Source organism: Ahaetulla prasina, chromosome 4 (genome assembly GCF_028640845.1).
Source record: "Ahaetulla prasina isolate Xishuangbanna chromosome 4, ASM2864084v1, whole genome shotgun sequence".
NCBI classification, from domain to species: Eukaryota; Metazoa; Chordata; class Lepidosauria; order Squamata; family Colubridae; genus Ahaetulla; species Ahaetulla prasina.
Window position 1 is genome coordinate 107,290,483 of NC_080542.1, and position 23,655 is coordinate 107,314,137.

At 40.7% G+C, this 23,655-nt stretch overlaps 1 protein-coding gene across 3 annotated transcripts in view; it reads left to right on the top strand.

The window, feature by feature from the left end:
* The first annotated feature begins 288 nt into the window (after window positions 1–288).
* The window catches only part of TWIST1 (twist family bHLH transcription factor 1), a 121,156-nt gene continuing 97,789 nt past the window's right edge, over window positions 289–23,655 (top strand). For 2 of the 3 annotated variants that reach the window (XR_009154901.1, XR_009154902.1), the window contains exon 1: window positions 289–1,264. Coding sequence is in view for 1 of the 3 variants with exons in the window: in XM_058180937.1 (XP_058036920.1) it covers window positions 567–1,229 (663 nt within the window). In the remaining 2 variants the exon portion in view is untranslated. Of the gene's footprint in view, window positions 1,265–4,827; window positions 6,052–23,655 lie in introns of those variants that run through there. The other variant, XM_058180937.1, reaches the window with a different exon arrangement.

A 23,655-nucleotide genomic window follows, 5' to 3' on the forward strand; every position in this document is an offset into this window, starting at 1 on the left:
AACCGGAGGAATCGGGGTCCTTACAGCCCGTTTCTCCTAAGCCCTTCAAAGGCTGGTGTCCTTGGGAGGGGGAAGGGAGGCAGAAATGTTACAGGCTCTGAGAGCAGCCGGCGGCTTGGGGAAGGGGCTCCCTCAGTTCTCTGGCTAACAGTCTGGGAAAGGCAGCGAAGAGGAGGGAGGGGGAAGCGGAAACTTTCGCCTCGGCCTCTACAAAGTCCCTCCTTCTCCACGTCAAGCCAATGACACCGCTGCCCCCAAACTTTCCGCCAGCAGGAGCTATAAGAGCGTCCCAGGCTGCAACTTTCGCCCAACTCCCAGCCAGCTCCGAGGAGCCCTCGGGAGGGGAGCTGACAGCGCCAGAGATTCTCCTTCCTCCGTTGCCTTTCTTTTCGGATCTCAATGGCCTCCACCGTCCCATCCAACTGAACGTTGCTGCCGACTTCATCTGGACTCTCGCAAGCCAAGGATCTAGCCGCGGGGAGCTGGCTGGCTAAGCATCGGTCGCCCGCCCGCCCCCCTCGCCCCTTCTAAAGGGCTGCTCGGTGTGCCGCAGGTTGGCCCTAGAGATGATGCAGCAGCAGCAGGACGAGTCCAATTCTCCAGTCTCGCCCGCCGACGAAAGCTTGAGCAACAGCGAAGAGGAGCCCGATCGCCAGCAGCAGCAGCAGCAACAGCAGCAGCAGCAACAGCAGCAGCTTCAAGGCGCCGGCAAACGAGGAGGACGGAAGAGGCGCTCGAGCCGTAGGGCAGCTGCAGGAGGCGGCGGCGGAGGCCCCGGAGGCGGCGGCGGAGTGACCGGCGGGGGACTCGGCTCGGCAGAGGAGCCGTGTAGCCCAGCGCAAGGCAAAAGAGGCAAGAAGTCGGGCGGCGGCGGCGGCGGCGGCGGCGGAGGGGGCAGCAGCAGCGGCGGGGGCAGCCCTCAGTCGTACGAAGAGCTTCAAACGCAGCGGGTGATGGCCAACGTCCGCGAGCGCCAGCGCACGCAGTCGCTGAACGAAGCCTTCGCGGCTCTGCGCAAGATCATCCCGACGCTGCCGTCGGACAAGCTGAGCAAGATCCAGACCCTCAAGCTGGCTGCCCGCTACATCGACTTCCTCTACCAGGTTCTGCAGAGTGACGAGCTCGACTCCAAGATGGCCAGCTGCAGCTATGTGGCCCATGAGCGTCTCAGCTACGCCTTCTCCGTTTGGCGCATGGAAGGCGCCTGGTCCATGTCCGCCTCCCACTAGCGTCCTGTGCAGCCTGGCGTGCCCGGAGACTTTAGGTAAGAGCGCAGAATTCGGTGAAGGGGGCTGGGCTGGGGAAGTGAGGGACCCTCGCGAGGAAACCGCCTACGGACCTCCGAGGGACTGGCTGTCCCGGGGGAGTGCCGAGAAAGCGCTTCCCGTGGATATCCTGCCTGGAAATCTCCGAAATTCAAAGACCTTGGAAAACAATTGACTACTCCTACAAGGAATTTAGTCAGGCTTCCGAGGCCAAGCTTTCAAGGACTTTTCTCCCCTCAGCAGGGTTCTCGATCTTGGAGTCCCTTGATTTGCAGAACAGCAGAAATGGGGTAGTGGTGTCTTTTTCAGAAAGATAGAGGGGTTGCGAGGAATTCTCTGCAACTTCAGAGAGGGTTGAGAGTTCATTATCTTAATCCTCTTTTGGAAGCCCTTCTGGGTGCCAACACAGTCTTCCTCTCCTCTTGAGCTGTGCCACCACAAGGTGGGGGTAGCTGAGTGGGGAGTAGAAGGAGTTGAACGTCTTATCATCCCACTTTAGCAGCCCTGTTTCCTTTGGCACGAAAATTAAGGACCAGGGTAGCTAATCCTTGAGCAAGCCTTTACTCTTGATTCCAGAGGTGTTTTCAGAGGGACTTTCCCAGCTCAAGCACTCATCTTTCTCTCATTCCACACATGTGTCTGACCCAGCCTTACTCACCTCATTATCTTCCACCCATATTCCAAAATTGTTCTTGATTTTTAACAGGAGACATCGGCTCATCCCTTCGCCTTAGTAGAAAATCCTATAGAAATTTAGGCAAGGGAAGGAAGCTTTCTTTAAAATCCAGCTGTTAGGCTACACTTCCTAAGCACAACTTCTCCCTGTTCTGCATCTTTTGCCTTCAGAGGTGTTTTTATTTTTGTCTATTTTATTTCCACTTATTATATTTCAAGATTTCCCCTTGGAAGGAACATATACTTGAGGAAAAATAAGCTTTTCTTGCATTTTTTTCCTCTTCAGAACATTTAAATATATCCACACTCATCTTCTTGTGCACCTTCTTGCTTTATGCAGAGTGAAGTCCACCAATACCTGTAAATGAGCAGCATGGAAGAATCTCTTTCCAAAATTCTCCTGGGAGCTATGTGACATTGGGAATGTTTATAGTCCTGCTAGCACCTCTTGGATTTTCCACACATTCCCAAATTCAGGAAGGGGTGGTGGTTGTAAGAAGCTGAGTGCTTAATTGCATGTCTCCTCTTCCTCCCCCTCCCTCCCTCCTCCTCCTCTTTCCCTTTCATGAGAAAAATCAGAAAAATCACAGAATGGGTTCAACTTACCAAAAATTGGGTGAAGGTTGTAGATTCCAAGCTAAAAGTCTTGTTTAGACTTCTTTGGCTAACTATCTCAATTAAAGCCAGTTATATTACCAAAGGTCTACTAGTTATTTTGAGAATGGCAATAAGGAGTGCTTGAGTAGAAATTTAATTTTATGTTACCAAATAAATAAATAAATAAATAAATACAAAAGCAAACATGCAAGAATTACTGTCCCTGGTTTGCCCCAGATTATAGCTGATAAAGGCCCATAATTTTTGGTAGAAATGCAACCTATGATGTAAATAGTCATAGGTTAGATTATCTCCACTTGTAGTATTGATGGCATTTATAGCCTAAAGCCTAATGTGTTTTTTAAGCTTTAGCTCTTCTAACAATTTTTTTTTTGCATACTTTCCTGCTAGAAAATTCATCAGGATAAACTGTACATGGGATCATATAGTTAAATCTGCTAATTCAGAATCAAAGGATTTTTTAAACTCATAATGGCAACTGGAGCCTCATTTTTGGAGCCAAGTTCTTTTACCTATGGGGAGCTTTATTCACTTGCATAAAAGTAGCAGGATGTCTGAATAAAGCTACAAATCTTCTTTTAAAAAAATGAATTGTTCTATTTTGGCCATTTTATTTTTCTTCAGGAAGAACTGGAGATTAAGTCCTATTACATATTCCAGAGTAAATGCATCTAGAATTACTTGGTAACAGTACATTTGTTCTGAGGCAAGTCACACTACTTTGTTGGAACTGAGTTGTAGGTACCATTGTAAGTAGAGTATATGATCCTTATCCTACTGAACACAACATGTCTTACTCCCAGGTAAGCTGGTGCCTGTACTGCAGTTTAGCACTGCCAACTTGGGGGAGCTGGGGAGGGGGCAACTTGTTAAATCAGGCTATGGTGTAAAAAAAATATGAGCACATGGAAACACTACCTCAAAAATTAAAAAGGTGGATTGGAGAGACAGAAGAAAAGGGGCTTCAAGCCTGAACCTGTGCCTGTTTACTCAGAAGTCCTACTGAGTTCAATTCTTCACACATAGCATTGTAGCTTTATCTGCAGCCTTAGGCCCACGGGGGAAAAAAAATCAGCTCTTCCTATCCATTAACTAGAATTCTTTTGGAGAAAATCTCACCAACTGGAGTTGATGGTAGGGTCAACTGCAAAAATCCTTATAATTATCCAGAAATCCTTCTTTTATAAACTCAACTCTGAAGCTATTTGGATTTATGTCTGGGTAAATCTTATCAGGTTAGATCAGCCGTTCCGCAGTTGCTTCCTTTGCCAGATCAGTCCGTCTCCCATTTGGCTGGAATTGGGGGTGTTGAAGTCCAAGGTGCCCAAAAGATACCAGATTGGGAGAAAAAGACACTAGTTGATCCCCCTCTTAGTCCCCTCCTTTCCCTAACAGCAGCCTAGAAGGGCTGAACTGGAGGTGTTCTGGGGGATTGGAGAGAACTAAACTGGGATCGAAAGTCAAAGAGGCTAAACTTCTTAGTTAAGGGATGGAAGGCGATAGGAGGGGGCCATTTCTGTAGAACTTCCATCGATGGGAAAAGCTGGCTAAATGCCAAATGTCTCTCTGTCAAATTATTCAAAGAGCGGGACCCAAAGCTTGAGGTCTAGCCCGCTGGAAAGACCAAAGACATGTGATGGACGTGTAGACTTGTACAATATCTGTACAATTCTACGCGCGTTCTCCTTCGGTTTTCTTGGACCCGATGCTTGATCCAGGATGCCAGCAGGCTAGTACACATCAACTCGGATTATTTTCATTCTTCCTAACCCCATCCAGTTCTCACAATACACTAGGTGGCTGGCTTCCCACGGGGCGACTGGAGAACTCAGGAATTCCAGCTCCAGAAACAGACTTCCTTGGAAGCAAGTTACTCCAAAAAGGAGCGAGGATTTATTTAAAGGAGAATTTAGTTAAGCTCCAGGGGGATAATGTATCCCCCTTTACTAGATTCGCCCGAGATAGATCTCCGTGACGCTTCCTTCGGCGCGTTCCTGATTTCATGCCTTGCCAATGTCCCCCCCCCCCAATCCGCCTTCCTTTGTGCTTTAATTCCCCCCTACACACGCGCGCACTCACAACCTCACACAGCCTTGCAAACCGCGGCTTGAAGTGAGCAGAGTCATAGTTCTAAGGAGGGTCGCGAAAAGAAGCTTTTTCTTCTCGCTTTGCCCTCTCTTTCTAAGAGGGTTAATGTTTTTCTTTTTTTCTAGTAACAGTTTTCTCCCTTCTCCCCTTCCCTTCTTGTCTCTCTCTTTTTTCCTCCCAGATAACATTGTTCTCAAAGGGAAGGAGAGAAAATGGACAAAGTAGAGACTCTGCACTTGGATTCGCCCTCACTCCACCTCCCGGGGTTATTTTCCCCCTTCTCAGACTATAGCACGCCAAGGATTTTCTTGGAAATGTAGACCCGTTCTTGGTCCAGGTTGCAAAGAGCAGGGCGTGGGGAGAGCAATTGAGGCAAGAGACCTAGAGCCCCTCAGACGGTGAGGTGGCTGATCCAGAGTGAAGGCTGGATGATCTACCAAACATCTCTGCATTCTGATCGAAATCTGAACCAGCTCCCCCCCCTTACCATTTTGACGAAGAATGTTGGAATTTTTTCCCCCTACTTCCTTTCCCTCTTTTTTGCATGCATGCATTCCCTAGAGAGCTTATGAGCCACTCATGAAAGGAAATATGTTACTGGAGTCCCCCACCCTTCTTTTTGAACAGATTTAATGACAACGAGCCCCCCTTTTTTAAGGAGTGAGAAAAGGAAATTCTCCCACCCATCGCCCAAAAACCATTTCAGCAGCAAAACCTTACTGGCTCAAACTCTCATGAGCAAAATATTTCAGGTTCCTTATTAGTTTTGCTTTGTTTTGGAATTGTTCCTGGAAAAAATAAAAAAATGGGGAGGTGCGGGGGACAAAAATGAATCATTCTATTTATTTATTGATCACCCTTGTTAAAATGCAAATAGATCCGGTGTCTAAATGCATTCCTATTTTGATGATTGTTTTGTAAATATCATTGTATATTTTTCTGCAATAAATAAATTGAACTGTTAAAGAAAGTTAACAGTTTGATCTGTACTGAAAAAAATAGACTTGAAACTCACGGTAAATAATACTGGCGCAGATAGTACCCAGAAACATAGTGGGTGAGGGTAATAGAGAGGGGGGAAATATAAACAAATGGGGGGGAAAGCGCAAATAAACCAGCTACTGACAGACATAGGGGTGTTAATTATTGAGACAGCTTTATGATTCTGTTTGTGGGTTTATTGAGCTTCAGATATTAACTCTCTTTCAGTCAAAACAACCAAGTACTTGACAGGTTCAAAAGCAGTGAAATGTGCGGGTGGGGAGGACTTCTTCCCTCCATTCTATTAATGAAACACCATTGCCCACTCTGTATCTAGTATCTTCATTAATGTAGAGGCTTTTGCTATCTTGGAAATCTATGTTAAGTTTTGTTGCAGTGCTAAATAAACAGAACATCCACAATTACACTTCAAGTGCATACTTTTTTTTTTTTTTGGGAAGACAATGACAAGGGATTGGTTAGATTTACTCTAAAGGACACTCAAGAGCTCCGTTGATTTTATATTAACATTTAATTAGCATAGACACAGAGACTTAATAACTGGGAAACTAATAAATGAGGATATAGAGTAACTTGGAAATAATTGATTTGTTATAAGTTTTAGAATATTTATATCACCCAAACTTCAAACTGGCACTCTCAATGTGTTACATATAGTTCCCATCATGCCCAGCTAATGTAAGCGTGGTTTAGAAGTGATGGGAGTCAGAGTCCAATTACATCTGGAAAACGTCAGGCGGGAGGTTGGTTCAGACTAAATAGATCCGGTAAGCTCAAAATAACATGCAACAAATCCCATTCATTTCCACCAAATTGCCAAGGAATATTCCCAGTTATGATTTCAAAGCAACACTTCCTTTTTAAAAGAAAAAATATCCCTGTTGCTGCTTTCCTGATATAGGAAAGGTCTGTCTTCTGACGGTTCATTGGGAAAAGGATGCATGTTCATGCAACACTTTCACTAGCAAATGCCAGATTAGGTTCCCTTATATCTCTTTGCAGATTTCTGCGTAACCCCTCAATCCACAGCCTAAAGATCCAAAGGCACGTTCCCTTTTTTGGGCTGAAGTCAAGGGAAGAATCCCAATGGACCATTTATACAAGTAAGGGCCAATGGCAACAAGAGCCTGAGCCTGAGACTCTATGCAGTTAGTCCTTTCTTGAGGTGGGGGTTGCTTTGAATAAGAAGACCCTGCTGCTGCCCATCAGCTTGCCTTTTTGCTCACGTGGGCTGGAGATCTAGCTGAAACATCAGCGTTGGTCTATATCAGATTTCGGAACTAGCAGCTACAGGAGGAAAGCATCAAAAATAGACTTTGACGTCTTCCTTCCATGCCGATTTATGAAGGAATTCTATTCAGGTCGCTTCAGGTTTTGGAGGCTCCCCAGCCTGTAACTGTTATTTGCTCCTTTCTAACTTCCAGAGAAGTCTAAGAGAAATGTTAAAGTGGCGGGTTTCCTCCAAACCAAGTGATGTTTACTTAGCCTAGATTGTGCTGGCATTCTTGTCTTGCTTGTTTGTCTTTCCTTATCTACCTATTAACAACTCCGAGCGAGCTTAAGCTTCTTATCTACCTCTCGACAGAAGATATATTGACTCTCTACACTTTCAATATGTGTATGTGTGTATAGTTCTGCATGCAAAAACACACGTTTGAAGTGGCAGAACCTAGGTATATTAAAGCTGATTATCCAGGACTTTGGAAAGTTTTCGCTAGCTTAGAAAGAAGAAATATATTTGGGCAGAGGGCATCGTCAAGAAAAAATGAAGATGGTACTTTGGTTTCCTAAGGGCCAATGGTTTAAGAATGGAGATATTTAAGGAAAACCTTCAAATGTGAACCTAGAGACCCAAACAAGATCCTTTTCTGGGCAATGTGGAAAGGTAGGACATCTGCATGTTCTTTGCTCTTTCTTGGATTGCTCTTGTTATAATGACCATAATTAAAATGTTAATCTAAGTTATAGTGGCTATCAGCTTTTATTACATTTGGGGTAGAGTTGGGATAAATGCCACAATAGTTTCTATCAAGGTTGATTTCTAGGGTAAAAAATCACTGTCTTCATACATCTCGATTCTCTTATTTTTATTGCATTTTAAATATAGACAAATCAGTTTTACTCTAATTCATTAGACTTTAACAGTTTGCAAAGAGTATTCCTATTTAACTAAAGTGACAAGACAAGTCAAGAAGGCAAAAAGTTGATCGACCTTGTGCATCTCCTTTTAGAATCAATTTATGTTGAACCAGCCAGCGCACTTCTAAAGAAACAGCCTGATTTACCATTGCGTGTCCCTTTGATTTTTCAGCAGGTTTTCTACCTAACTAAATGAGTTTAGAATTGCTATTTAGGACTGTCATACTAAACGTGCCTATTATGGAACAAGCCCCGCTGAACACCGCAGAGCTGAGTTCGAGAATAAAAAAAACATGCTTAAGATTGCACTTTAATGTACATATGCATACGCAATGCATCTGTAATGTGCATACTAAATAGGATGCCTGCCCTGCAGTCTCTGCTAAACAAACGGCGGCTTAACTGGAAGAAACAGCCGCTGATTTCCAACGCAGCTTGTTTTGATTTGTAGCTGAAATGAAAGTGAAACAACTGATAGGGTAAGCGCCTGCAATCAGTAGCAGGTTTTGTTTCAGATCCAAGCAGCACCTGGCTGGGCTTGTTTGAATTGGGAAACGAAGCAGGGTTGGCTTTGGTTACTATTTGAAGGGGACACTTCCAAGGAATTCCAGTGGGGGGGAAAAACATCCCAGAAAAAGGCAAAAGGAAACCACTTCCTATTCTTGGCAGAAGACTAGACAGTTTGTCCGTGCCTGAGGTCATTAGGCTTCATATTGAGGATGGAGTTACCTCTAAGCAGGACTGGATGCTTGCGATGGGTTTAGCCCACCATCAGCCCCAGTTCTTTTGAAGGCAGTGAATACAACCCTCAGAAGTGTTCTCAGAATCTATGCCCGATTTCCTGTACTACTGAACTCAGGAAACCTGCATGGAACTGGATCGATACCTTTCTCCCTTGTTTTTTCCAAACTGACATTGGGAACCGCAATTAAAGCCTGCCCAGATAACCGGCGGCAAAGATTTTGAGGCCACAGGCTCTCCTCCTCCCTTGCCCTCAAGAACGTTTAGAAATACAGGCGTTTGGAAAGATCAAAGGAAGGTGGCCGGGCGGATCAGGAGGAGAGACAACTTTTCTCCATCTGGCGCTCCCACATGTATGGACTTACAACTCCATCTTCACCCGAGGCCCAGTTGTATCGGGCGGGGATGGCCGTTGTAGTCCAAGACGCCTGAAAAGTCTCGACGTGGAAGAGAACAGCCACGCAAGCACTGAAACTGCGCAGCAGCTCTCGTGCCTCTTTGAAGGCGGGGAAGGCATCAAGTCGCCTTCCCAAATTCCCGGACTTAGGGTCTTGCTTGGAAACCTGGCCGACAACGGCATCGGCCGTCTTTCCAAAGAGTCGGGATTGCTGGCTCTCGGTTTCCCTCTTTCGGGACCCGGGTCTCAGCAGCAGCGAGTGCTGGGACGAGCAGCAAGAAGCAGGGTCTCTGCAGCTCTGCCCCGCCAGAACTCTTGAAAGAGACCCAAGTCACTCTGGAAAGTTACATTCTTCTGTTCACCTTGTAAGGTCTCCTGGGAAGGTTCTGTGTCAATCAACTTCAAAGCGACTCGAGCCCTCCCTGCTCGGGTGGGTGGGTTCCTCGCCTAACCCGGGAGGTGGAGGGTGAACAGCCGCCGGAGAAACCCGGGTTGGAACTTGGCAAGTCTGCGGAGCTTTCTTGCACATTCCATGGTTTGGCAAAGGCCGACCTAGTTATTTTCCCGAGTCCAGTATCAAATTCTTCTCAGGCATACAGTTTCATTTGAAGTCTTGCCCGGGCATCCTTCAAAGTGAGCGTTTGTCTCTGCTCCAATGATGTCAGGCGGTTTCCCCATGAAACTTTTTAATGTCTTTAAAAAGTGGGGGGGGGGGATCAAATTGAAGCGTGTGGGAAATCGAACTAGGATTCGGTGCCCTTGAGAGAAACGGATAAAGGGAAGGACCATTCAAGGATGGAGTAATGCAGGCATTTGGTTTGAACCGTAGCGAGAGAGAGTTGCCGGGCGATCTCGGCATATTCACTGCGGAGTAACTTCCCCGAGATTTTTGAAGTGGCCTTCCAGGGAAGCGCTCTGCCAACTGCAGCCCGAAACACGCTGTAATTCCAAATTTAAAACTCCCGAAAGCCGCTTCCTTCATTTCGTGGGAAGTTATCTGGATCTCAGGCGGTTGGACCCCAGCCCCGATCGGCAACACGTGCAGGAAATTAAAATGCTCTTCTGAGCAAAAGGATGGTTCCTGGATCCACGAAATCAAAATGGCTGCTATGCCTGGAATTTCTCGTGGTCGGAACCGTCTTCATTGGAGGCATAGTCATCATAAAACTGCTAAATTTAAGGATTGGAAGTTGATTATGCCGCAATTTGTGCAGATCGGTATATTTGTGAAGTTATTTCCAGGAAAACATCCCTCCTTAACAGGGTATACCGTTATTAGCAGTAAATTCATTTGAATTTAATGGACTTGTTTCCGAGGAGACTTACTTTCGAATCACCTGCCTCTTAGCCATTGGTTTCAGAATCGCAGGAAACATTTTCTTCAGGAAACCCACTTAAACCAAAACCAAAGAAAACCGGGGCGAAATGAGGGCATACTTTTCAAAGCAATGTAGACCTTATTAAAGAGGGAGTATAATCTGAAAAGCTCCATCACTTAAAAGAACCACCTTTCCAAGTAAATACTATTAAAGTGTGAGGTTTAATTTCAGGGTGGTGTCTAGGAAAAGAATACAGGAGTAAGCTGTCTTATTCTGAGATGAACCACAGAAAATTATATTTTGAGATAATTAAGATCTAAATTAGGGTCTAATTTACAGTCTGAACAGTCTGAAGTTGTACATTGTAATACTATTGTCTGCTTCATTGGAAGTAGCATTTCCCTCCGCCCTCCCTCTTCAGGAACTGCTTAGAACTTCTAAATGATCATCAGGTCTAAAGGAAACTTAACATCTGGACAATCACATCTCTTGTTTGTAAGCCAAGCAAGTATTGAGCTTTTGGTTTCTGACTCCTCCTAGCCTTGCTCACATTTGTTGTTATTAAATGTTATTAAAACCCACACAGCCAACTCTATTTGGAAGCTACTAATATGCTAGTTGATCTATTAAGAGGCATCCCCAAGACAAAATCTAGTGAGGAGCCCAGAATAGAATAGAATAGAATAGAATAGAATAGAATAGAATAGAATAGAATAGAATAGAATAGAATAGAATAGAATAGAATAGAATAGAATAGATTTTTTTTTTATTGGCCAAGTGTGATTGGACACACAAGGAATTTGTCTTGGTGCATATGTTCTCAGTGTACATAAAAGAAAAGATACGTTCATCAAGGTACTAATCCTCACTTCTTATGCCTCTGTTGAAAAACAGCTAGAATTCTATTTACTGCCTACTATTTTTGAACCTTTTTAAATTACCCCTTCATTTTGATGTGCTTTCATGGAAAATTTTTCAGTTTCATCAGCCTGCTCAGACCCCACACTCTTCTTTGGCCTTGGAGATCAAGGGAGTGTGCTGGAAGGGAGGGAACTATGTAATGCTTAGACTTTATTGATCCCTTCCTTGTCTTTTTAATCAAGATTGCACCCTACCTCAGGGTTGTTCTTTATCTACTATTCTGTGCTTGTTAATTTTCATGTCTCAGTAGAGGAATTTAAAATCCTGGGAAAATGCACTGGGATTACATTTTAACCCTTTAATTTCATTGTGGATACATTTCTGATCCTGTACAACCAAATCCTTCCAAGTAGTGTCTCTTGGAAGAGCCAGGCAACAAATTATATGCTGAAACAAAGGTTACCATAATCTGCTGAACAATAAGCTGCCTAGCCCATTTTTAGTACATTATGCAAATGCAATTGTTAAATTCAATGGTGTGTATAGGATGGTGTAACTCATGCAATCCTATGCATAATTGCCCAAGGGTGTATAGGATTGCATCTTAGACCATTTTCTGTACCCTTTAAGGGTACAGAAGTTAAGGCCAATGCAGGTTGAATAGATTCAATCACTCAACAACAACTGGACTAATTATTTCTACACAGAATCCTTTACCTGCTATTTAAGACAAATTAAGAAAAAATTTTTACACTCTCTGCTCTTAGGACTTTCTTTGGTGGACTTAAATGGTCTTGGCAAATCAAAGCACGTGTCCTTTGAAGAAGGTGTGTAATTGGCGTTTAAGGCATGTATGGAATTCCCAGATGTCTATAAAATAAGAGAGTGCATTTGGCAGGTCATTTCAGGGTGGAGCAGGTTAAAATCACTAGCATAAGCAACCCTGCCTCAACAGAATGCCCTGTTTCCACTTTAGGAAATCAGACTGTGTTAGATTCTGGAAAGGGCTACTATCCAAAGGGAATAATCAATTACTTGTTTTAAAAGATGCCTAAAAGGCTATTGTTTTAAGTAAAAATCATCACTTCCAAAAATGTTTCCAATTAATTATTGGGATCTGTGGATTAATAGAAGAACTTAATTGTAATCAAATTTGGAAATGCTGCTTAATACAGATGCTTTTGAGGAAAAAACTTCTAGGGGGCATTTGAAACCAGTGTATTTATTGAAAATAAATTATTTGAGGTCAAGACTCAATAGGATTAGCTTCTCACTTAATGTCTTAATATTACTGATTTTTAAAAATTATTTAATTGAAAAGAATGTCAATCTTTACTAACTCAGGTGGTTGCTGTTTTCAGGGCAATCCTATGCTTATTACACTGAAGTAAGCACCATTGACTTCAATGGAATTCATGTTCATCTAAGTGGAGACCAGTCCTGATCAGTCTAAGCCATGTAGTTTGATATAAACTTTGTAAATTGGTCTTCTTCACATGAAAATGTATGTCTTATGTTTTCTTAATGTTTTATACTGCACAAATTTGCTATGGTACTGCAAAAGCATTCTCTACTAATTAGTTAATCATGTTTTTCATCAGCACTCACCTAATACTGAGTTTCAAAAACTGAAGGAAATTATTGCAGTTGCACAAATAACACAATGTTGTATTTATTTACTAGAAGCAAGTTATTTTTCTGTAACAATCAAAATGATATCTTAAAGATTACACTCTAATGGAGTGAATAGCATTTCATGGATGGACAGACAACTCAGTTCAAGGAGTGCAGCTTCTTACTGGGACTAGTCTAAATTCCTACAAATTCTGTAATATTCAAATTTCTTCCTCAATAATTTTAAAAAAGCAAAGAAAGAGGTGTTTCTTTGATTCATTGATTTAAAGAAAGCAGAGAAAGAGAAGTGCCTTAATTATTTTTTTTCAGCATTCAACTTGAAGAATCAGTAATCTGCAGCAATCCTAGAAAGAAATCTTTCACGGACTTTGAATTGTACCCTTTTTCAGATGAATTTACCACAGTTGTGTCAAAAATCTTCTTGAAGAGTTTTCACATTACCCAACCCAAAGAAATTTTTATTGAGTTATGTTGTGTGACTCCAACCATTGTATAAACCAGGAATTATCAAGACTTAGTTACTGTGGTTTATTGAATAAGGAAACCATGGTTTAATGATGCCACAAAAATATAGTCAAGTTCAACTGTTTTGTTTTTACAATACAGTTTCAAAAGTATCTACCAGGTCAGCAAACGAAGGTATGATTTCTTAAAATCTGGCAGATGTAGAGTGAACCTTCTCTTAAGGTTTCAAAAAGTACTATGGCTTATTCACAAAGAAGCTTGTCCTAAACTCAGCTGAAATTTCATTAAAAAATATTTATGATGTCACAATAAATCTGATAAGTCTTTAGCACTGCTGAGAAATAACAATATAGTGGTGGAGAAGGAAGGTCGGAATACAAAAAGGTCCAAAAGTTAAAAGATTTTCCAGATATGGTCTTGCTTTTTACTTCGTGGTGGATTTTCCTTTTAAACATATTGAGTTTAAAATTGGGCTGAGTAAATGTTGGTTCTGCTTTTTTTTTTTAATCCTGAAATTATGGTTGCACACCTCAAACTTGCTCAACTTGATTTCTGTTGGATGGAACCTTACCATCACCTTCATTCCAGAATGTTTCTTCCTGTTCCAGTGTAGCTTATATTCCTGGGATTTCCTCACTATCTCACATCCCTGTACAACCCAACCTTATCCTACATAGCTTCCAGGTTGGCTTGGAAAAAGCTGGCTAGCTGCTGCCATCTGTTGCAAATAAAGTCCAACCCATTTATCTCAATGTGAGTTATTCCTTAGAAGATGTGGAGTGTGTTGTTTGTTGTAATCCATGAGATTTAATGGCAGTAAATAGATATCCAATGTTTTGTCTATAAGCCTCCCTAATTTGTTCAGGATATATTTTATGTATCTAAGTAAGTGAAGGAGGGGAGCTTTGCTATGGAAAAGAGTTGGAACTATAAGAGAACCCAGTTTTTAAGCATATAGTATGTTGGAACTGACTGGCACAGCTAGAAGATGTGGCCACTGCCAGCTGACCCTCCACCCCACTTCTCCAATCATTGCCAGCAAAACAGGGCATCTTTCAAGAAAATTAACCTATATATTAGGATGGGTTGATGATTCATGTTACATGCTGAGCTACCCATCCACTTTAGCTTGGCATGTTTTGCTAACTCATAAAATTAGATAAATTGAATAAACCATGCTTGGATTAAGTATGAATAAGTGTGCCATATAAACACAGATAGATCCATAGTTACTAACATCCTTTGTGATTAATTTGTTCTAATAATAATAATAATAATAATGATGATGATGATGATGATGATGATGTTTTAATTTGTATACTGCCCTTCTCCCGAAGGACTCAGGGCGGTGAACAGGCAAATAAAATACTCTTTCTCTCGTTCTCTTTTTAAGAATTCCATAATACTAAAAAAATGAATAAAAATCTTAGTGGGAGAAGGTTGAAAAACCTCCACTTCTTTCTCTTCTATCAATGTTGCCTTAGCTTTGTAGGTCTTAGGCCTGAAGATAGACCTGTGAATGCTGCACCTAAATCTTGGCGCCTGGATTATTTCTCACCAAGTACAAACTGCTTTATAATCACATGAATAAATGCCTCTGCTCACTTTAATTTGGCATTAGTCATAGGAAGCATTCAGGGCAGAGAGTTTTTAATTGGTTTTCAAAAGTTTGAGTACTGTATATGGACCATTTACTTTAAGAAACTAGCATCAGGGATTTGTAACAGAAAAACTAAAGTGAAGATGGCAAGAAGATGGATATATGGCTGAAGTATCAAGAGAGTTCTTAGGGCAAACCTAGGTGAAATCAAAACATATAGGAATACTTAGGTGAAAATAGCCCCCCAGAGAAGGGAGGGAAGCCTCCCTCCCTCCCTCCCTCGGCTGAGTCCTTGGTAGCAGAAGTAAAACTGACTAGCTATTGGGTAATACTGTATCTTAATTTATTGGTGATTAAAATAGGCAGAGAAATATAGGCACTTCTAACATTATCAGAATGCTGAGATGAAGATAAAGAGACAGCCTACGCTTAAAACACAACAGCATAAATATGCTGTCCTCTTCTCTAACTAAAGTTGCCTTCTCCTCTATTTTGTCAGATGCTTTAAGAGGGGGATTTGTATAACTAAAGGGAGCGAAATCTTAGAAATAAATCTGGCTATTGACCAGAGGGACACTGTGCTTGTGCCTCCCAAATGTATCTTTGATTATACCCTAAATGGCTCAGCTGACTTCATCAAGATGAAGATATCAAATCTAACGCACCTTGATACTATGTTGATACTATGTTGAGGCTTTTTCACACTTGTTGCAATACTTTGCACATATTTTAGTCATACATAGGTTCCTATGGCAAATAAATGGGAAGAGTAGTGTTATTAAGGTAGGATTATGCAATATTCCAAGTTGGGACTGCCATAGTATGTAATACCACTTCACTGTTAACTGAAAACTTAGTTGTGTCTACTCACACACCAGAGCCTCCAAATTTAACAGCTGTGTAGGATTGTAACAAATGAATCCTGGAAGTGTATTTATTCACCTGTATGTGTAATGTTATGATACATATAAAGTTATGACTTCTCTTGGATATTTATAGTTATGTAAAGGGACGCAGTGGCTCAGTGGTTAAGGTGCTAAGCTTGTTGATTGAAAGGTCTGCAGTTTGGCAGTTTGAATCCCTAGTGCTGTGTACTGGGGTGAGCTGAGCTCCTGTGACTTATCCCAGCTTCTGCCAACCTAGCAGTTTGAAAGCAATGCAAGTAGAAAAATTGGGACCACCTTTGGTGGAAAGGTAACAGTGTTCTGTGTGCCTTTGGTGTTGAGTTATGCCAGCCACATGACCTTGGAGACGTCTTGAGACAGTGCTGACTCTTCAGCTTTGAAACGGAGATGAGCATCGCCCCCAAGAGTTGGGAATGACTAGCACATATGTGGAGGGGAACCTTTACCTTTACCTTTTAATGACATTGTGCAAACATAATACAACACATTATTGCTCTATTCACATAAGAGGTTAGAGATCATGAATGAATGCAACACATTAAAACAAAACAGCAAATTGTTTTATGCTTTTCAAAGTTTAAATTCTTACCCATTAAGAACAGGAGATAGAATGGTAATCTTTATAAAAATGGCTGTTATTCATTATGGATATATATTATTCAATCTTGAGTTAAGGCAGCTTCCTGTATTTTTATGTACAAAATTCTCATCAAATAAATTGGTCCCGAATGAATTAGGTATGAGGAAGCCAGAAAGATGGTGCAGAGGTAGCATCTATTGTTAAGATCTTCCTCTACAGCTTCCCCTTCTCAGATCACAGCTGCAAAGCTTATGCAACAAGGGGATGAGGACTTAAAAACCAAAACATGCTGTTGACTTCATAACTAAAATGATGAATCAAACAATACTGTCAATTTTGCTTCTGACTACAGATAAAAAGAAAGGCAGCTGGATGATTTGAAAAAGGTTGAATGCTTCCCACCCAGGAAAAACTCAAAACAAAATGAAGCCTTTTTTTAAATAGCATGTTTGAGATCTTCCCATTATGTGTTTCAAACAGAGGGAGTTAGCTCATTAATAACACATGTTGACAATAAGAGTGCTTCTACTTTAAAGTTTAATTGTGGCAACATAAAGGTTGATAACTCCAAGGATGCTGTATCACCACTATCCTTGGGAAGAGACTGACTGAATAAACAATCTGTACCTCCCACAGCAAGTCAAAGAACTCTTAGAGACAAACTTTTTAAGTATCCTGCTAAATGCTGAACATATCAATATTATAAAAAGTGTGATGATCAGAGGGAATTATTAGCTATTATGCATAGAGCTGCTAAACCTCTAGTAAATCTGCTCACCCCAACTGCCACGAAAATAAGATCCATTTTGAGAAACCATCTGCTGGTTGATCCTCTATTTCAACATGAAATATGGATATGGAAGAGAACAACAGAGTCCTTGGGAGAAATTTCTATTTTACTCCCACTACTCCCTGATAAAACATCATCAGACGCAGAAAATGTAAGTAACAGGGGGAAAAAATGGAGGTCAACATGTAAGAAGTAAGATGCAGCACAAATCTTGGTGAGTTACTAACCAAGGTTGATCTTAGAGTAGAACAGAGTTATAAGGAGGTCACTTTAGCTCAACGCTTCAAAAAATAAATACCAGCCCCAAATCACAAGGTAAGGCTATATCTCATGAAGCAGTTCAAAATGGGATAAGGAGACAATCTGAGGTAAGAAAATAATCCTCACTTAGAAGTAAGCTATCCCTCCTAGACTTTTATAGTATTCTGAGTTGTCAACCTGCAAAAGTACCTCATCCAAATTTCTGCTCACCTCAAAACCTGCCCAAGCTTATACAACAGCAAAGGAGTGATGAAAGGATGTAAACTCCAAACTGGTTTTTTTTTGACACTGAAGGAATTATGGACATCATTCCCACTGAGTGACTGGAAAAGCCATGTGATTCAATCCAAAATTCCAATAACTTTCCAATCATTCCAACTATGTTAAGGGTTCTATTAAGTCAGTGACTTGGAATATTGCTGGGTAGAAGAACAGAGTAATGGATAATGCAACTCCTCTCTAAATTTGCTCTGGCAGCACTCCAAGAGACTTCAGACAAGGAAAAGATTTGTTTAGCAGGCTTTAGATCCTGGACTACAAGGAAATATAAAACTAAAAGGTGGGCATCAGGAGGACTGACTATCATTGCCAAGGTAGAGCTGGGGTGGCAAGAACATGAATTGGTCCTTGGAGTTGACACTCCCCATTATTTAGCCATAACATGTTCAAATAAATTTTCTGAAATAGTTCTATTGAATTTATATTTATTACCACACACATCTTATCAATTTTCTCCTTATATTGGGTGACTCTAGAACAGGGGTCCCCAACCTTGGCAACTTTAAGCCTGGCGGACTTCAACTCCCAGAAAGCCCCAAGTTGCCAAGGTTGGAGACCCCTGCTCTAGAAAAGACAGTGCTAAAGATAAACTAAAATTACCCTAAAGCAGCGGTTCTCAACCTGTGGGGGTCAAATGACAATTTGCCAGGGATCGTCTAATACCATCGGAAATATGGGAAGTATACTTGCGAGTCGAAGAATCGCGCTCCAATGGTTGACTTCATAAGCCAGCTGCAGGCTCTTCAAATCGCTAGCTGAATTTGGCTTCAGGCGCGATGAATTAAAAAAGAGAGAAATCTTTGCTCTGATGTCTCCCTCTCAAGCCAGCTGCAATCACTCCCAATCACTAGCCTAATCTGGCTTCAGGTGCGATAAACTTAATAGGGGAGGAGTCTCTGCTTTAATGCCTCCGTCCTCAAGGCAATTGCAAGCAGTTCAGATTGCTAGCCAATACGGCTTCAGGCGCGATAAATTCAAAACGAAAATAATTCTATGGTTGGGGTCGCCACATCATGGGGAATTGTATTAAAGGGGTCGCAGCACGATAAAGGTTGAGAACCACTGCCCTAAAGCTACTGTAGTGTCAGCAGGACACTTTAATGCCAGAGAAGAATCCTCATTAATAAATGTTATCCTTGGGATTATTTTGTAAATGTTCCACCCTGGCTCTCCTGAGAGCCAAATGAAATACTACTGACTCATAACTAATGTCTCTGACTTATAAATGTAACCTCCATGTTTCAGGAAGAAAATAACCTGGTTTTATATATGTTTTACATCATTCAAGAAATTCTAATAGTTTTTTAGATTGCATAAGAGACTTGGAATAATTCATTTTCTTTCTCTATCCAAGGCCCAGATAAAGTCTTGACCCACTGATCTGTGTTTTTCATTGAGAACATTTTAACTGATATGTGTCATACCAGAAATCAAGACCAAATAGGTTCAGAGTGGGTTGATTCAGACTGTTTACATTCTAGAAAGTTACTCAGGACAGCAGTGGTCCAGGGACATACTAAGAAAGAAAACCATTCTAAAATATTAAAATTAAAATATGATTACAAGAAATGGTAATTTCTAAAACTGTTCCTGTAAGGCTAAAATATGGACAGATACTGAAGCTGAAGCTCAAACACTTTGTTTACCAAATGAGAAGACCCTGATGGGAAAGATTGAAGGCAAAGGGAGACCGGAACAGAAGTGGATGAGATGGTTAGATAGTGTCATTCGTGCAGTGGGTATGGGTTTGGGCAGACTTAGAGATAGTGGAGGATAGGAAGGTCTGGCATATTATGATCCATGGAGGGTTGGGGACCACTCAGTGATTGAACAACAAACAGAATTTTCAGCAAAATGTTCCATTAATTTTTTTTACTGGAATATTGTATTTTGTTGAAGGAATGTAAATATGAATTTAACATTCTTATTCCAGCTTCAGTTTGGGAGGATTTTTATCAAATTTATTAATCCTAACCAATATCTCCTACTTAACAAATTATTGATTTTCTAGCCATTGAAAGCCTTCTGCCCTGGTGTCCAATGTCAATATCAGAAATCAAATTTATTATCCAATCTCTGAAACCCAGTAAAGTTACATGGAAAAGATCTCCTAGAACTCTTCAAGATACATATTGATTGATGGGCCACATTGTTAGCCGGGCTATTTTCTCATATTAATAATACAAGTTGAATCCCAGTCAGATGGGACTGTCATGCCATTTGCCAGGCAAAAACAACTAGATACACATGGGAAGAGTTCAATTAATTTTTTTACTGTTCAAGCCTATATACAGGAATCTCTTCAGTATGATGGTTTGCACCTGAATGAAACTAGATAAGGTTCAAAGCCATTCAAGAAGGATTGGACTTTGCCCTCTTGTGCACATTTAAGATCTCTAGATCCTAATTCTCTGACTTCTTTCCCTGGCTTGGCCAGTGTTTCTCTTATACCATTTGTATATATATTTAAAGAGAAGCAAAGGTGATCCAAAATTATAGACCAATAGGACTTATTGGAATTGTGACTAAAATGTATTCAAAATATCTTTTGAACAAAATAGAAGATTGGGTAATAGAAAGAAATCTCTTATGGAAGGAACAAACAGAATTAAGACTGGTGCATTCCACAATAGGCAATTATTTTATTTTACACCATGTCATAACAAAACAACTAACTAATAGGAGAAAACTATTTAATACATTTATAGAAAGGGTGGTTTTTGACTCTATAAACAGAAACATTTTGTGAAGAAATTTGTCAACTTAAATATGAAACCCAGATTGCTATTTTGGTTAAGGCCCTATAGCCAAAAACTCATTTGAAAATCCATCCAGGTGTAAATGGTTCTTTAACAAGAATATAAAGTACCTATCCACAATGATTTTAGACAGGATCCCTTTATGCTTCAGACACTCATATACCAAAGGTCTATGATAACTTCATTAATATCCTTTTATATACTGATGATATGGTGCTAATGGTGCACTTTCAAATACGCCTGAGAAGATTGTTGCAAAAACTAAATAGCTACTATGATATTAATTTTCTAAACATCAGTAAAATCAAATCATGTATTTAGCAAATATATATATATATATATAATTGGCAGACAAATGGGAGTCTATTGATCAAGTGATATTTAAAAATTTATTAAAGAGTATTTTTTTTTACCAACACAGGGCTATAGGTAAATCATAAAAGAAGCTCACCAAGGTTGAAGCAAGTATTAAAATATTATATAAATTATCCAATTCTAATTAGCCCAGTACCCTGACTCCTATACTGGAAGTATTCAGGGTAAAAATAGTTCCAATCCTGACTTCTGGTGCAGAATTATTGGGTCTTGCAAAAATCAGCTCACTTGAGTAAATCTAGACCTATTTTTCAAGAAGCACACTGAGATGATAAAAATATGTCAGCCCCTTGGGTCAGAGCAGAAACAGGTACCCACTTTGTATATAGCCAATTAACAGTTAAAATATTCACATACTAGCAGAGGATCTATTCAATGGACCCTGAGAGGCTGCCCAAAATAACTTTAAAATACAGGTAAGTATGGCTCACCCCAATTCCTGGGTAAGTTGACTTACCAAAATTATTTCACAGGTTGTTGTTTTTTATTTTCAACTGCCTCCACGGCAAGGGGAATTTTTAAACAGAGAGTCCTAACTTCAACACTCAAATTGGCATGGAGTTATTGGTGACAAATAAATCCTTAAGTTGGTTGGCTAAGAACAAAACTATTTTCCCATTTGAAAAATACTTACATTGCGTTTAATCCAATTCTCAAGAAGGACCTATACTAGGGCCAGATTTGTGTTGTTGGACTCCATGGCCAAATATGGGTATGACAGAATGAATATATGCAGTCTGTCCCAGTCATCGGAAGATATTGTTCATGATTTGTTTGACTGTCAACTATATACCTTCTTAGGCTTAGATACTTACCATTCCAAATTGAAAGAGCAGCCAACTAGGTTGTGAATCACTGATTATTGTATGTCCTCTTCTAATCTATACATCATGAATACAACTACTAAGTTTATAAACTAAGGCAATTGACCAAAGGAACCATTATATTGAACAGATTGGAGCATCCATAAAGGTGATGTATTTACCTGAATGCTAATTCTTTGTATTAAATGCATATGTGTTTTATTATTGTATTTTCCTTTAATCTATTTTATCCTAGATTTGTATTCTGCATTTTATTTCTGTTTTATATTTTGATACAGTCATAAGACTAATCAATCAATCAACTATCTATGAGAGCTAGGGTAATCTATATGTCGAGCACTATGGAAACATAAAGTGTAAATCTATCAAGAACTATGAAAACTAACTGATTTGGGGTCAATTGTTCTAATCTCCATCCAATAGGATTATTGTGGTAGGAATAAAATGAGAGGTGAAACCGGGGAAGATTCTGGAAAAGATAATCAAGCAACGAATCACCGAACACCTAGAAGCAAACAAAGTAATAACCAAAAGCCAACATGGGTTTGTCAAAAACAGATCATGCCAGACTAATCTTATCGCATTCTTTGACAAAATGACAAAATTAGTAGACCAGAGGAATGCTGTTGATATAATTTACTTGGACTTCAGTAAAGCATTTGATAAAGTAGACCATAACCTACTACTAGATAAAGTAGAAAAATGTGGGTTAGACAGCACCACCACCAGATGGATTCGTAACTGGCTGACCAACCGCACTCAACGTGTAGTCCTCAACGGAACTACATCCACATGGAGGGAAGTATGCAGTGGAGTACCCCAAGGCTCTGTTTTAGGCCCAGTACTCTTCAACATCTTCATCAATGACTTGGACGAGGGATAGATGGGGAACTCATCAAATTTGCAGATGACACCAAGCTGGCAGGAATAGCCAACACTCCAGAAGATAGGCTCAAGTTACAGAAAGATCTTGACAGACTTGAACATTGGGCGCTATCTAACAAAATGAAATTCAACAGTGAAAAAGTAAGGTTCTACATTTAGGCCAAAAACAAAATGCACCAGTACCGTATATGTGGTACCTTGCTCAATAGTAGTACCTGTGAGAGGGATCTTGGAGTCCTAGTGGATAACCATCTAGATATGAGCCAGCAGTGTGCAGCAGCTGTTAAAAAGCCAACACAGTTCTGGGCTGCATAAACAGAGGATAGAATCAAGATCACGTGAAGTGCTAGTACCACTTTATAATGCCTTGGTAAGGCCACACTTGGAATATTGCATCCAGTTTTGGTCGCCACGATGTAAAAAAGATGTTGAGACTCTAGAAAGAGTGCAGAGAAGAGCAACAAAGATGATTAGGGGACTGGAGGATAAAACATATGAAGAACGGTTGCAGGAACTGGGTATGTCTAGTTTAACAAAAAGAAGGACCAGGGGAGACATGATAGCAGTGTTCCAATATCTCAGGGGCTGCCACAGAGAAGTGGGAGTCGGGCTGTTCTCCAGAGCACCTGAGGGTAGAACAAGAAGCAATGGGTGGAAACTGATCAAGGAAAGAAGCAACTTAGAACTAAGGAGAAATTTCCTGACAGTTAGAACAATTAATAAGTGGAACAACTTGCCTTCAGAAGTTGTGAATGCTCCAACACTGGAAATTTTTAAGAAAATGTTGGATAACCATCTGACTGAGATGGTGTAGGGTTTCCTGCCTGGGCAGGGGGTTGGACTAGAAGGCCTCCAAGGTCCCTTCCAACTCTGATGTTATGTATGTATGTTATGTATATGTATGAAATGGCTATGAAAGAATCAAGTGAATTGATTCTTGAAGAAAAGTCAATGAATAAATGAGACCAGGAATTCAAATAAATAGATTTAAAGCAATGTCTTTGCTTAGTGTTTTAATTTCCAATTTAATCTGTGTACTGTTGCTGTGACTGCTGTAAAAACCACGAAGCAAAAAAAATGTTACGGCATCTAAAGTCTCATACAAATGGACTATGTGATTGGTTTTGGTTACCATAATAATTGTGTTAACTTTAATCGTACCACATTACCCTGTTTGTATAGTTTATAGCAT